At 50.2% G+C, this 16150-nt stretch overlaps 1 protein-coding gene across 4 annotated transcripts in view; it reads left to right on the top strand.

The window, feature by feature from the left end:
* Positions 1 to 16150, top strand: part of LOC138837702 (kinase suppressor of Ras 2) — a 200459-nt gene that overhangs the window by 51356 nt on the left and 132953 nt on the right. For all 4 annotated transcript variants that reach the window (XM_070036646.1, XM_070036644.1, XM_070036645.1 and 1 more), the window contains exon 4: positions 7431 to 7926. In XM_070036646.1, coding sequence (XP_069892747.1) covers positions 7431 to 7926 — 496 coding nt within the window. The remainder of the gene's footprint in view (positions 1 to 7430; positions 7927 to 16150) is intronic.

A 16150-nucleotide genomic window follows, 5' to 3' on the forward strand; every position in this document is an offset into this window, starting at 1 on the left:
TGTGGTTTTAGTCTCCAGAGGCGGGCTTCATCCTCAGGAGGCATGGTTTCACCCCCAGGAGGTAGGGCTCAGTAGGTCTGAGGTGGGGGACTTTGCATTCTTGCCAAGCCCTTGGTATTTATTGCCCAGGCTGGACAGGACTGTGTTTTAAGAAGCCAGTGCCCAAGTTGCCGTTCTCCCAAGTTGCCTTCCTTGAAGCTGGTGGAGCAGAGCAGATGGGGCTGTTTCTCCTACAGCCACAGTGGGGGGGGGACATGTTACCCCATGTTGTCACACAGGTGTGTGGCCATGGGGGCTGGCCTCAGGTAGGTGTGGGGGCAGGCAGGGCCTGGAGGGAAGAGGTCACCTAGGGCCAGGTTGGGGCGCTATGGGGGGATAACTTCCTCACACCCCTCGCTTGTGGAACTCTGAAACTTCTGCCATGCAGACAGCTGGACATACATTGTTTGGGGGAAAAAATCCCTTCTTTCTTGATGGATGTAGTGACGACTCGTCAACTTATCAAATTCTGGTGCCTTTTGAGAAACATCCCAGAACACTTCCATTTTGATTTAACTTAATTTTCTGTCACAATCGTCATGCCCCTGCATCCATTTATTTTTAGCTTTGCGTTATAAGCTCATTAGTGTTACCGATTTCTTTCTTTCATCCCTGTTTTCCTTTTTTTTTTTTTTCTCGGAGCAACCAAAATAGCACCCTCAAAAGAAAACACAAAGACCAGCCGACCATCTGGGGTAGCTGCAAAGCAAAGCCATCTTCTCAGAGCAGTGGCCATGTTAACCACATTTCTTCTGCATGCTAGCCGGAAATGATCGGGGGAAAGATCAGAACCAGACATCACTTTTGAAATGGAGAAAGGGTTACTTCATCATCTGCTGGCAGTTGGTAGAAATAGTGTAGAGCCCTGCTGGATGCAGTGGTTCACTCCTGTAATCCCAGCTACTCAGGAGGTGTGGAGATGAGAAGGATCTCAATTCTAGACTAACCTAACCATACAATTAAGGAGATTCCCCTAATCTCAATCAATAAAAAGCTGGTGCTGCATGCCCGCCATTCTGGCTATGTAGGAGGATTGTGATCTGGCCCTGTCCAGGCTGGCCCAGACATAAACGCAAGATTCGCTTAGAAAAATAGATGAAGTTAAAAAGGGCTGGGGCTGTATGGTTGAAGTGGTAGAGGGCCTGTTTAGCAAGTGCATGGCTTGGAGCTCAAATCCCAGTATTTCCAGCAAGGGGGAAAAAATAGGGAAAAAAATACAGTTCAATGAGAAATGAGAATGCTAGTTTGCTGAAGTATTTGAGTAAAAATCACTCAGATCCATTTGTTCCTTGGTGGGCAGCTCCCCGGTGGCCAGGTCTTGGGGTGGGGGTGGGGTGCCTGGCGGTGGGCCTCTTGTCTCTTTACCCCTCTGTCCCTGTGGCTCTGTGGTTGTAAGGTAGGGAGGAGGGGGAGGCTCACACTGGCGGGAATCGCCGGCTCCATGTCTTCTCTCTGTTCTACGAGCTGGTGGTGGGTGGCAGTGACATTGTCTCCCCCCTCAGCGTCTCCCCTGTCAGGTCTCATCAGGACCCCGCGGCCCCCCTGCGGCAGCGCGGATTTCATCCCAAGAACAGGAAGTGTCATCAGGGCTGGGTTGGCGGAATGGGCCCTTGGTAATGGATGGTGACAGGTGCTGGGGACTGCCACGCGGTTCTCAAGGCCCTGCTGTGCCGCCCGCCTGTGCGGGAAGATGTTTGTGTTTCCAACTCACCCAACACCGGCACAGCCATGTGACTAAACAGAAATGAGATACTACTGGCGCGTGCCACCAGGTGGGTGAAACTTGAACCTTGAACCCAGGAAAAGGCAGACACCAAGAAAGGGCCACAGGTGGCTGGCTTCCATTTCAAGGCTGGGAAGGAGCAAATCCACAGAGACAGAAAGAAGATTGCTTGTCCTGGAGGGGACGGGGGTTGGCAGGGATGGCAGGGCTGCTTCACGGTACCCAGCCTCCTTTTGGGGAGATGGGAGCAGCTGAGCATCTTAGTGAATGCCAGTTCTGCTGTAGCACGCAGCTAAGCACACTGGTGCTCATGGGCATCTTGTGGCATTTTCGCCCATGCCTGCAGCATGGGGTGCTAGTTGAGGCTGAGTGACAGACCCCTCCCCCCCAGACAGACACCTTTCCTCCCACATCCTCTCTGGGGGGGTTGTTCCAGAACATTCTATTCATTCTTTTGTTTTACTGATCCTGGGGCTTGAACTCAAGGCCTGGGTGCTGTCCCTGAGCTTCTTTTGCTCAAGGCTAGCACTCTACCATTTGAACCACAGCCCTCCTTCTGGCTTTTTACTGGTTCATTGTCGATGAGAGTCTCATAAATATTTTTTCCTGCCCAGGCTGGCTTTGAACCTCGATCCTCAGATCTCAGCCTCCTGAGTAGTTGGGAAAACAGGTGTGAGCCATCAGTGCCTAACTTGAATAAGCGCTTTAGCATGGGGAAGGCCAGGGCAGACAGGGGAGTCTCTTGGGAGATAGAGTGGGTATCAGGCCTCACACCCTGCTGCCCACAGCCAGCAGGCATCCTCTGGAAAGAACTCCTGAAGCTCTAAGTGGAGTGACCCCGTCTGGGTTGCACTGGGGGGGGGTACTCCCAGGACAGAGCTTCCAATGCTCCTAGGGACATCCTAGACAATGAACTTACCTCATCCTCTGTCTTGCCCAAACCCTCTTCTCTCTGGCCTAGAAGTCCACCCGCCCCCCCCCCCCCCCACTGCCTGCTCCCAGCTCTGGGGGGATGGCAGTCCTCCCTCTCTCCCTCCCTCTCTCCTTCTCTCTCTCCCTCCATTTCCTTCCTCAGGCACCACCTGAGGAAGGAGAGCAAATTCCTTCTCTCTCTTTGTCTTCATGCACCATAAATCACCCTGACAAGGCCTGTTATTACTTAACTCTGTGTTCTCTCCAAGAGGGAAGGGAGGGAGAGCAGGAGAAAAACATCATTTTGCCCCGAATTGCTTCAAGAATGGAAATATTGTTTCTTACGAATTAATATTCATTAAACAGATCAGGTAAACACTCAGTAATGACAATGCATAGGCCATTTATCAACCCAGCGTCAGCTGCAATTATCAATCAGATGGCACTGAGAGAAGCAGTAATGGAGGCTGCCTGTGTGTGTGCCTGTGTGTGTGTGTGTGCGTGTGTGTGTGTGTGTGTGTGCGCGTGTGTGTGCGCGCCAATATTGGGGCTTGAACTCAGAGCCTGGGTGCTTTCTCTTAGGTTTTTCACTCAAGGCTAGTGCTCTGCCACTTGGAGCCAGAGCTCCATTTTTTTCTTTTCTTTTTGATGGTTAATTAGAGATAAGAGTCTCACAGACTTTTCTGCCGCCCAGCTTCTGTTGACATCTTGATGTCAGTCCAGTCAGACCTGCTTGTGACATCAGCCCACCCGTGGTTAGGGTAAGAAGTGGGTGTGGGATTAAGCTGCCATAGAGTGTCTTCTTTGTCATAGCAGCAGGCAGAGACTCATATGCCTGCCTGCTGTCTCAAGGGCGGAGCCAGGCTCCCAGCATATCCCGTCAGTGTTCCAGCCTGAGGACAGCTCTGCGTGTGTGTGCGCGCGCACGCGTGCACATACGTGCGTGTGGCAGTGTGTGGCAATGTGTATGGGTGTGAGTGTGAGTGCATACTGGCGCATGCACACGAGTGTGTGAGTGCATGCCCGAGTGTGTGTCTGAGTGTGAGTAGAGTGTGGGAGTGAGTATGCCCCCGGCGTTTGCCCTTCGAGCACTGGGGTATTTTTAGGGGTGACTCATTGCATGAAAATAACTGGTTATTTTTATGATCGAGCGCATCAATCACGAACGCCATCTCCCTCTCTGGAGAAATCTCAGCCAACCGGCAGCCGAGACTGGAAGTCGGGGATGAGTCAGCCATGGGGCCAGGAGCAGGGGCAGGACCAGGCTACTAATAATAGCTGCCTGGGTGGAGGGTACTCCGGTCTGCCAAGGGATGCTGGGGATGCAGGACTGGGGTTGATGTAAGCAGACCCTTTCTCCCAGTCATACCTGCTCCCAGACTTGGGAAGATGCCACCAACTCGCAAGAACCCTTCTTTTTATTTTTGGCAGTACTGGGGTTTGAACTTACGCTTGCTACGCAGTGCTCTACCACTCAGCTAAGCCCACTATGGGTACATCAGGCCCCCATCGCCTGACCACGCCCACTGGACCACACCCACTGTGACCGAGCCATGCTCGCTACCCCCTCTCAAACCTGAGTTTTTGGGGGCTTGTATCAGACCACAGCCCCAGTGAACAGTTCAAATTGGGAGCCTTACCCATCTGCCAGGATCAATCTGCCATGTTGGTTCATAACCACGGTTGTGATGCTATTAAATGAGAAATCAATGCTAGACAGTTTCACTTGCTCTGTGATGATGATGATGATGATGATGATGATGATGGTGGTGGTGGTGGTGGTGGTGGTGGTGGTGGGGTGGTGGTGGTGGTGGTGCTGATTTTGTGCCCATACTGGGACTTGAACTCAAGGTCCTCATGCTCTAGCTTGCTTTTTTCACTCAACACTGGCCCTCTACTACTTGAGCCCCAGCTCCGCTTGCAGCTTTTTGCTAATTAATTGGAGATAAGAGTGTCATGGAGTTTTCTGCCAGGCAGGCTTGGCTTAAATTTGCGATCCTCAGATCTTTGTCTCCTGAATAGCTGGGATGCTAGACATGAGCCACTGTAGCCTGGCTGCTATCATTTTCTATACTTATGACTGCAGACACGTTTTCAAGCAGTGTCTGAAAGTTCTGCCTCTTGCCCAAAAGTTATAGGGATCAACTAACAAGCACTTGGAAATATTCATGCACATCCTTAAACTGCTAACTCCCGCCCAGGGTCTCTCTGCCTGAGCTGTCTGTGGCAGGCAAAGGCAGGGAGCAGATGTTCAGATGCCCGCTCTGAAATTCTAAGCCACACTTTTGCCTGTTTATACAGGTTTAATAGGAAGTGACAAAGAACTTAGACACTTGCCTAGATTTCCTGAAATTATTTTCCCCCTCGAGAGATGGCTTTTATTTCTCTCAGTCTCTTATCAGAGGAGGCCAAAAGAAAAATGGTGCACCTTGCAAATGCTTTTCATCAAGCTGGAGACCTTTCATTTCTTAAGTCCCATTCCTGTCTCCCCGCCCATCTCAAGACTTGAAATGAAATGACTTTCCAGAAACGGGTGACGAGATAGGGAAGATGACGATTAGTATCCCTTGGAGCTCCTTGTTGCCACACCTTTCCTATTTAAAATGAAAAATTACCTCTTTTTCCCTCAGACTTTATTAAAAAGAGGATCAAAAGGAAGAAGGGTGGGTTGAGATGCTTCTGTAGCTTCTTCCATGCGGAGTGGAGTCGCTAGCAATTTAGCAGCCAGCAATTTGGGGTAATGAAATGAGATCTTTTTTTCTTTTTTTTTTCTTTTTTCTTTTTCATCCCCAGACTTCTGATTTTGAGATGGAGGGGATGGAAAGGAAGAATATTTCATGGCGAAGGGAATTTGGTGGGGAGGGGCAGGTGAAGACTGGCTTCCATCCTTTTTGATCTTTTTAGGCTTTGAAAAGAAACTTTTAGGGAAGGCAGGGAAATTAGCAAAGATGGGGGCGGGGAGCAGGGAGAGCTTGAACCTCCTTGAACGCAGCGCAGTGCAGTGTGTGTGTGTGTGTGTGTGTGTGTGTGTGTGTGTGTGTGTGTGTCCTTGGAGGAACTATAGGTTGTTTAGGGAAGTGGAGCATCTCCTATTGCCACAGATGACTTTGCCGACTTGCGGTCTCTTGTCCACTAGCATGGATGCAGGTCAGCACGAAGGGTGCTGGACCCTCTAACTCACACGCTCGCTATGAGATGGCATGAAACACATGTCGTTGCTTCTTGCTGGAACATTCCAGGGCTGCTGTCAGGAAGCCCCTATCATTTAATTTTCTCACAGTTCTGGGGCTTGAAGTGTGGAGTCAGGTTGTGTATTGGACTGTACCCCTCTAAAGTCTGGGGAACAATCTTTTCTGAGCCTCTTTCTCCCTGGGTGTTGTCTGGTGAGGGCCAGGACTGCCCAACATTCCTTGGCTCATAGCCTCATCCTTACAATCTCTATATCCATCTTTAGTCAACCTTTCTATGTCCCTCCTTTTCTTTTTCTTTCTGTTTCCCTTTTTTCTTTTTAGTACGGGGTTTGAACTCAGGGCTTCATATTTGCTAGTCAGGTGTTCTACCACTTGGACTACGTGTCTTTTTTAAAGTTATTAAAACCTCTTGAGTATGAAGCTACTGTGCTTGATCCTGTCTTTTCCTCTTTATGGATATCACCAAGTAACACAGGCTGGCCTTGAAATCATGATCTTTCTGTCTCAGCCTCTGCAGTGCTGGGATTACAGGCATGAACCACCATGCTCCTCTTACCCATCATGGTTTATATCAGCAAAGACTCTTTCATCAATAGTGCATGGGGGGGGGGGTTCGGTGTATCTTTCTTGGGGGAGCACAATTCAACCTCAATAAGGGCTGGGTGAGTTTGCCCTTGGAGAGATGAGGGTAACACCTGGAAAAATCTGTAAGACAAGGACTGGGAAATGTTGAGTGCTGGCTCTGCGTCAGGCAGGAACAAGGCTCCGTATACCTTCGTCTCATTTACTCTTCAGTGGCATCTTGCAGATAGGCGTTTTCTCCTGCTGTCCACAAACACGCCCGCAACACTGGCCAGTCATTAAGCCGGGGGACTTGTCCTTGCCACACCCCGGGACCCCCGCGCCGGAGTTCCGCGCTACCCGGTCACACGTGGAGACACTGAGTCACAGCCGGGAAACACGTTGTGCCTGATCAACACGCATCCACCAGCCCGACCTCCGACCTCCGACCTCCCACCTCCGGGCTCCATGCGAGTGGGAAGGAGCTGCTCGGGCCCCCGCGGGGAGGATCCTGCGCCGGGCCTCCCTCCCTCCCTCCCCGGATGCGCCCCAGCCCAGCGGCCCTTCCCTGCTGTGTGGCCTCCGCTCCCCCTCTCTGCCTCAGCGTCCTCATCTACAGTTACTCTTGTCCACCTCGGGTCGCCGTGTGGCACGGATCCAGTGTGCACGTGCCGCGGGGTGCCCGTGACGTCACGGGCACGTGGTACAATTGCGTAGGCTGAAAGGGACACGCGAGGCGACGCGCACGTGCTTGTGTACCTATGACATGGTACACGTGCGGTGTAATAATTGCACGTGACGCCACGTGCGCACGCTGTAAGGGACGCACGGTGCCATGCACATGCGCATACCGGGTGACTGGCCCACGGCCGGCTGGGGCTACCACGTGCTAGTGAGACGGCGCATGCGCACGACGTCGGGTGGATATGACGAAGCGCGACGTCAGGCGCACACAGGCACCTGGTGGGTGCGCCTCGGCTCACGTGTTTCCCATTTCCACGCAGGTGGGAACCCCTCCAAGCAAGACTGGACAATCCAATGGCCCACGCCGGAGCCGGAGCCCGGCAAGGAGAACAGCCCGCTGTGCCCCGCGGAGCCCGCGGCCCGCGCCCGCGCCCCGCACCCGAGCCCCCGCGTGCCGGCCCGCTGCGCCCCGCACCTGTGCCACCCCGCGCCCGGGGCGCACGGGGACCCCCGGGCCCACGGGGACCGGCTCTCCGTGGACCGCCCGGGGCCCCTAGAGTCGGGACCCCGCTCCCTGCCGCCCTCGCCCCGGCAGCGGCACGCGGCGCGCACCCCGCCGCGGACCCCCAACATCGTCACGGTGACCCCGCCTGGCACGCCGCCCGCGCGCAGGAGGAACAAGCTGAAGCCCCCCGGAACCCCGCCGCCCTCCTCCCGCAAGCTGATCCACCTGATCCCAGGCTTCACCGCGCTGCACCGCAGCAAGTCCCACGAGTTCCAGCTGGGCCAGCGCCCGGACGAGGCCCACACCCCCAAGTGAGTGCGGGGGACCCCACGCCCCCAAGTGAGTGCAGGGCCCTGCGCACCCGAGTGAGTGCCCAGGGACCCCATGCCCCCAAGTGAGTGCCGGGGTAATTGTCTGGGGACCCCCACACCCTCAAAAGAGTGCCAGGGGGTGTTGTGTCCAGACCTGTACACCCTCAAGTGAATGCTTGGGGACCTCCACAACCCCCAGTGAAGTAAAAGTGTGGAGCTAAGCACTGATGGGGAGATGTTCTAATCACTGCGCAGACATCAGCCCACCCTGACTTGGTCTCTGCTGCTCCCAGATCTGCTAGGAAGTAGCCTTGGGGTCTTAGCCTTGACCTCACTGAGTCTTAGCGTTCTTGCTGCGGGTCTGGGTGGTTGGAGTATATTTCCATCTTTAAATTGGAGGTTATGACCCATTAGTGGGGTGATGGGACATTTGAATACACGGTGACCAGCATTCCAAAAGGGAAATAGAACTTTGAGTGGAATATATTAGAATGTATGGCAGGTGTTGGCAGTGTTGTTTTATGAAGCTTGTTCATATATGTGTGTGTATCTATGCATTTATACATTCTATACATTATGTACACTTTTTTTTTTTGCTTTGAGAATTCTCTAGATAACTTTGATTCTAGAATGAACCCCATTAGGGAGTGGGTAAGAAGGTTTGAGAGGCCAAACCTTTGTCTGGTGGAAGGCAGCCTCAGAGTTCTAGAACATTTGGGTTGCTGCTTTCTATCTCAGGTTGGCTAACTTTGGAACAGCAAGGCACCCTGGGAGGTCTTGGGTTGATGGAAGTCTGCTTCAGTAAGATCTTCTATCCTTGGCCTTTTCAGACACACATAAGTGTGTTTATCAGATGGTCTCTCTCTCTCTCCCCCCTCTCTCCTCGCTCTTCTCTCCTTCCCCCTTCCCTCCCCCTCCCTTCTGTCTTTTCCACCTCCCTGGTAGCCTCTGTTGGGCCTCTTCAGGAAGAGCATCACCAGAAAATAAGACATTATTAGCAAGGGCTCAGCTGGGCACCTGGTAGTCAAGTAATGTTGCCAAGATTGGTCTTAACCAAATCCACATTTCTGTACAATGCTCCTGAAAGATCTATTGTCTTCTTTCCCTTTTCTTTTCTCTCTATTTATTTTTTTTCACTTTACAAGTGTATGGCTTTATTCCTCTGGCATCATTATGAAAGGTGTACACACACACAAGTGGAGAAAGGCTCTTTCACTTTCTTAGCGAGTAATTCTCAACAAAGATGCAAGTTTAAACCACTCAGGGGGCTATTATCAACACAGTGGGAAGTATATATTGCTTCTCACATTTCCTTTTTTTCTTTTTTTCTGGTACTGGGGTTAAACTCAGGGCCTCATGCTCTTGCTTTGCTGTTTTTGTTTTGTTTTTTTTTTTTTTTGCTCAAGGTTGACCCTCTGCCACTTGAACCACACCTCCGCTTCTGGGATTGTTTTTCCCCCCTGATGTCTAGCCATGATTTCTCAGTCTTCTGAGTAGCTAGGGTTACCAGCTACCAGTGCTTGCCTGGCTTTTGCATTTTCTCTGTACACTTCCAGTACAGCCCAGTAGTGTGGAAGTCCTTCTTGAGAGGACAAAAATTGATTCTTGGATAAGAGGTAAACATTTTTATACTCATTAGTGGACCCCCAAAGAGTCATAGTACATAAACAGATATCCAGTGTATGTGTAGCACTACATTTAAAAAACATCTATTTTGTTTACTTTTGCATATTAATTATTGTCTTAATTTTATGTATATATGGAGCCCAGTGTGATAATTTGATATATCTATGTAATGTATTCTTCAGTGTATGCCATCTTCTTAAACATTAACATTGTATTTTACTCAGAAGACTGAGATCTGAGGATCTAGGTTTGAAGCCATTTGGGGCAGGGAAGTCTTATCTCCAATTAACCACCAAAAGCCAGAAATAGAGCTGTGGCTCAAGTGATAGGATGCTAACCTTGAGCACAAAAGCTCAAGGATAGCACTCAGGCTCTGAGTTCCAGCCCCAGGAACACACGTGCACACGCACACACACACATTGTTTTCAATTCACATTTTCAAAGTAGCATACAAAAAAAAAATCAAACTAGATACCTATCATTGGATGAGTGGATAAAGAAGAGGTGGCATATATAACCAATAGAATATTATTTGGCGGGCTGGGAAGGTGGCTCAATGGTAGACCTCATGCCTTGCATGCCAGAGGCCCTGGGTTCGATTCCTCAGCACCACATAAGCAAAAAGAAAAAAGCCGGAAGTGGCGCTGTGGCTCAAGTGGTAGAGCACTAGCCTTTAGCTGAAGAGCTGAGGGACAGTGCTCAGGCCCAGAGTTCAGGCCCCATGACCGGACCCAAAAAAAAAAAAAGAATATTATTTGGCCACAAAAAAGAATGGTCCATCATTTGCAGGAAAATGTGGTATTAAAATTGAAAAAGGAAAGAGGTGGAGAAGTTGACATAGATCTGTGGGTGGAAATCTCTCCAACATTTCTAGCCAGCCTTCTTTGCTGTTACTGTGGCTTCATGGCACACTGCTGAGTAAGCACCACCAGTTCGCTACAGTCCAGAGAGCGAGGGCGGGGAGAGGAAGGAGGGTAATGGAGGGGAGTCTAGTCTGGAGGGTCTAGTCAGCTTGACTTTCACACCCAGGGCCATTGTCAGGAAAGAAACCCTAAACATTCTTAGGTGTGTAACGATTTACACATTGTTCTGTTTGACTTTCTTCTATGTGTCGGCTGTGATACCAATGACCTGCTCCCCTCCTTTTTTTTTTGCCATGGGTTGTGAAGTAACCAAATTGTTTTTAATGCATTAAAAAAGCTCAGTATTAAAAAGGGATTCTTGTAAATCTTTCATTTCCATACCCTTTTTTTAAGAGGTAATTTTCAGCTACACATTTTAAATAGAGAAATAACTCCTGGTACATCATTATTTGGCAAATACAAGTTGTATAAAATGTAAGCAATAAAAGGAGAATTTCCCCCTTCCCTTGCTGTAGTGAGCTACTCTAATTACTCTTCTATTAATATGCCCATATGAATCCCTGATTGCATCTAATCAGGTCTTTATGTGCATGCATGAGATATTTAGTTCTCTCTTACTCTCTTTCCTCTTTATCGGTCGTGCAGAGGCTTGAATTCAGGAGTAGGGGCTCATACTTTTTAGGTAACTGCAGTACCACTTGAGCCACACATCATCTTTTTTTTTTCTTTTAAGATAAGGTCTCATGATTTGCGTAGACTAGCCTAGGCCTAGATCCTCCTATTAATGCTTTCTATATAGCTGAGATTACAGGCAAACACTACCACCCCTGGCTTATGGATCAAGAAGAAATCTTGTTTTTGAACCTCACTCTCTTTACCCCATCAAATTCAGATTTGTGGTCCGGGCGTAGGCTGTACTATGTGTAGTTGGGACTGGAACAGCTGTCTGGAAAAGTCTCAGTCAATCATCAACCAATCTAGCATCAATCAAACCATCAAAATTGGCCTGCTCAATGAATCTGATTCCCATCCTTTCCCCAGAGTCCTTAATTCTGTGGACTAGCGCTTAGGGTGAGGTTTAAGAAGACTGTGAGTAGAAAAAGCTGGGAGCAGATAATCCTTAGCTAGCAGCATTTCAGGTGGTTTCAGTTTGTGGGGTGTAGCTGAGTGTGAATGGGTGTGACTAAGAGCCCTCCTGTGCTGGAGACTGGAGATGAAGGCTTTCCCAAGGGCCTCCATTGGGCTGGTAGATTTATGCCTTCTTTTTTCCGTCCTTCCTGGTAATGGGGTTGGGCGTGTGCTCCTCTGCTTTCTCTCAGAGCTGCCACAGGCAGGCGCCAGGCTTCCAGGAGGGGTTGTCACTCATTTGCCAAATTAAATATCCCAAATGTACCCACTCGGGAGGGTGGTACCATTGTTGTCGGGGGAAGAGCCAGGAGAAGGCCCTGCTCCATTTCTGGATAATTGATCTATCTGATAGGATTTGAGATGAACCTTTAAGGATGATAAATGGAAGATGTAAAAAAAAGTTCCTTCCAGGGCCAACTTCCGCACTAAGCTGGAGCCACACAGGGCAGCTGCCTGGCTCTGAGATCTCAGATCATGGTGGCCAGGGGACAGGGCATCACCTCAAGCCAGGCAGGATAGTTCTTTTGGATAAACTGAGAGCCCTAGAAATTTGCCAAGCAGGGAGCGTGATAGAGAAACCATTAAAAGTGAAGTCTGTGGCCCTAGAGGGAAATAGAGCTCTACCTGGCGCTGTGCACACTGCCTTCCAGGAAAGGCTTTGGGAGTAGAGACTGGTTCGTGTGTACACGTGTCACACAGTGTGTCCCAGCAGGGCCTCTGTGGAGGGCGATGTTTTTCAGCACTTCCCGGGGAGCAGAGGAGAACTAAGCAGAATAAAACAGCAATGTGATGGGCAGCATAACACAGGGCCTGGGTGACCCTGGAAACAACTGCAGGATGTGGGGCCTGCTTAGCCTTGAGGATCCTGGACCCCAACTTTTAAGTGCAACACTGCCCTGCACTATGGTTGGTCTGACCTGGGAATGGTGCCTCAGAAGGTATTTGGGGGTCATCTGTTTATGGGATGTGTGATTGAGTGGGCCCTTTCATCTCCGTTCATTCCTGACAGAGGCACGATTGGTGTCCATACATTCACATATTTGCTTGTTATATCACATAGCCAACTTAGGTTTTTGGTGCCTGTAAGATGTCCAAGGTCTGTGTAAGAGTCTTGGGGCATGGAGTTTCAAACAGATACTACAACAAGTAAACAAAACCTCCAGTCTTTTTCTTAAGGAACTTGGGGTCTAGAAGAGACAGATTGGAAATCCCAGGTATAATTCAGTTTAAAGGAAGAAAGGCTGGCACTGAGGTAGCCCAGGTGAAGAGACCTAAGACATGTTGGGAGGCCAGGAACAGCTTCCTGAAGGAAGCATTGTATGAGATGTGCTGAGTAAAATCAAGGGACAAAGAGTCAATGCATCTGCCTCGTGGCCAGTACAGCCACATGGTCTCTGTTGCTTTTTCTCCACTCGGCTGCTGCAAGCAAAACCAGCCATACTAGCATGCAAATGAGCGTCCACGGTTGTGCTCTAGTAAAACTTTATTTACACACACAAGCGGTGGTCTGGATTTGGCCTGTGAGTTGAAGTTTGCCAGCCCTCACATGAGTTTATAGGAAGTGGCCAGAAAAAGAGAGGAGGACATTTCCAGGTTGGATATCTCAGCAGGTGTGAATGTTGGAAGCTGAAATGTGCTGTGTGGGGAACTAAACAGGAGATCCTGGGAGCTAAGGTTATCCTGAGGTCAGTAGGGAACCTTCTTGAAGGATCTTAGGGCAAGGGCCATGACTCATCATGAGTCCTTTTAGCCAGGGTGCATTTTGGCTTCAGGAACTCAGTCCAGCTGCTCGGAGTCTTTCTTCCTGTCCTCTCTTTCATCAATTAATTCTAGCAGGCATGCCCTCTGCCTCCCCGAGCACAGCCGAGTGTGGCTCTGGTGACACAGCTGAGCGGAAGTCAATGGGAGACGCTGCCATCTGCTCCCCGTGGCTGGTGGCAGCACAGGGAGCCCCAGACCTTCTTCTGGCACCAGTTGCTCCCGCATGCATCACCCCGATGCCCAGACAGTAGCTCCCAGTGGACCCCATCAGGGCCGTGCATGGAAATGAACATGGCCAGCAGCCGTCTGGTGGCTAGCTAAGAGCGCTCCATCATTCCTCCTGTTTCCTCAGGCTGCAAGTATTTATTACCTCGAATTAATAGAGGAAGAAGAAAAATCTTAACTCCGTAGGCCTCCAGCTGGGACCCCTTTCCACCATGGCCAGGGTCCCAACGCTGCCAGAAAAACAGGCCAACTTCCTGCTGTTCGCAGTAATTCTCACTTCTTCCTTCCAGTCTCTTGTTGTGTTTGTGGACTGTGTTTTGGACATCAGAATGGTGGCCCTTCTGTGTCCACCCCCTGAATTGGGTGCAGGCATTGAGATGATTAGTCAATCACATCCCCCCTGGTGCCAGCTGGGGTGTGTTTAGGTGGGGAGATAAGCCGTGGCATCTCATGAGACCTGAGGTGCCACCAGCTTTGATTTCACTTCCTGAAGTATGCAGACTTCAAGTAGTTCTAAGAACCTTGTCCTTGGCTCAAAAGGTATAGTCATATCTCCCCCTCCCCCTCCCCTGGCAGTTCTGGGTTTTGAATTCAGGTCTTTGGACTTGCTTAGGCAAGTAATCTACCCCTTGAGCCATGCCCCTAGCTCTTTCTTCTTTTCAGTTTTTCGAATAGGAAATTGACTTTATGTCTGGGCTGGCTTGAGCTGTGATCTTCCTATTTTCCCCTCCCCTATTGCTGGCATGACAGGCACAAACTACCGTTCCTGCCCAGCTATTATTGGTTGACATGAGCGTCCTATAAACTTTTCTGCCCAAGTTGATCTGAAAACATGATCATCCCCATCTTGCCCTTCCAAGTATCTGGGATGACAGGCTGGCCACCTCCTGGCCTTATGACCTCGCCTTTCACGTAACAGCATGGGATACACAATTGAAGGCTCAGTGAGTGCTTGTCAAATGAATAAACAAGGCAGTGCTCTTCTCAGTCCCCAAGTACTGGGAGCTGACTTCCAGTTCTTTCCTTGGTACCAAGGAAGGGGCTGGTGGCCATGCTCCTGTGAGGCCAGGTTACCACCGCTGACTGAGCCTGTTGCTTCCTTTCTAGCCTTAATCTTGTTGGGCAGAAGACATGGCAGAGAGCAGGGCCAAAGGGGACCATCTTTATCTTTCTTATTCCCAAATCTCAGCCTTGTTCTGACCTGCATGCAGTTCAGAGACTTTGCTAACATGTTGTTTTCTAGGCAACAGATGTTCACGGTGCCATGGCAGCTGGGCCTTGGGCGTGAGTTCCCGGGATCTTTCCTCAGAGCTGCTGAAATGACTGTCTTGGGGTAGGGTGGGGGGCATGCTTGTAGGTCAGGGGGTTCCAGGCGCTCTTCACCTCTGGTACTGGGGCTTGATCTCAGGGCATTGCACTCTTGTTTGACTTTTTCACTCGAGGCTGGGGCTCTACCATTTAAGTTTTATAGCTCCACTTCTGGCTTTTTATTGGTCAACTGAAATAAAGAGTCTCATGGGCTTTCCTTCCCGGCTAGTTTTGAATCGTGATCTTCAGATCTCAGCCTCCTTAGTAGCTAGGATTATAGGTATGTGTGAGCCACCAGTGCTCAACTCACCAGAGGAAATTTGTATTTCTTGGGTACCAGCCCCTGATATACATGTTTCCCCCATGAGGAAGTTAGCACCTTAAAAAGCCCAGGTAGAGAGCAGTCTGGGCACTTGAATCATTTGACCATTAGAGGCTGTGGTGTTCGTGACTTTGGGCTCTGCACATTTGTTGTGGCCACTTGCTGTGGGTAGAGGCAGCATGGAAGACTGGAGACCACCACCTCCCTGCTTCCCCTTTGGCATCTGCAGCTTGCTCTGTCTGCTCAGGCCCCCAGCAGCATGTGAAGGGACTGCCAGGGATAGGTGGGCAGGGAGGGGCACCAGAGCCATTCTCCATGCCTGCTGGCACTTCTGGTGCCAGTGGATCTCAGGAGCTGCTCAGCCGGGAAAACCATCCTGAGTTCTCAGTTGTCCACTTAGGTTTTCAAGATGCAATGTGAGGAGGCTGGGGGCTCTCTGGGCACCATAGGGGCCTCTCAGAAGTTAATGTTCTGTACCAACTTATAATGGACAGCAGCTGGGATGTCAGCCTGGGCCAATTTGCTGGGAGCAGCCCTGCAAACTTGGCCTCTGGTGAAGAATTTCTGAGTTTACTTAACCATGGCAAGCACAGGTGGAACAAATTGACAGACTTGGAATATGGTAGGGCCAAGAGGCAGGTGTGTTGGCTTTGCGTTTTTCTCCAGTGACTCTTGCTTTCTTCTCTCCTTTTCCTTATCAATAACAAAGAGGAATGTGCATCCTAGTTTCCTTTCTCTTTAGTGCCTTTATTTATACAGCTTTAAGAACTGAGCCGTTAAAAACGGGGCTTGGGGCTGGGAAGGTGGCTCAGTGGTAGAGTGCTTGCCTTGCATGCTTGAGGCCCTGGGTTCGATTCCTCAGCACCACATAAGCAAAAAGAAAAAAGCCGGAAGTGGCACTGTGGCTCTAGTGGTAGAGCGCTAGCCTTGAGCTGAAGAGCTGAGGGACAGCACCCAGGCCCAGAGTTCAGGCCCCATGATTGGACCCCCC

The sequence above is a fragment of the Dipodomys merriami genome, unplaced genomic scaffold (assembly GCF_024711535.1).
Source record: "Dipodomys merriami isolate MVZ:Mamm:240054 unplaced genomic scaffold, mDipMer1.0.p SCAF_274, whole genome shotgun sequence".
Classification (NCBI taxonomy): domain Eukaryota; kingdom Metazoa; phylum Chordata; class Mammalia; order Rodentia; family Heteromyidae; genus Dipodomys; species Dipodomys merriami.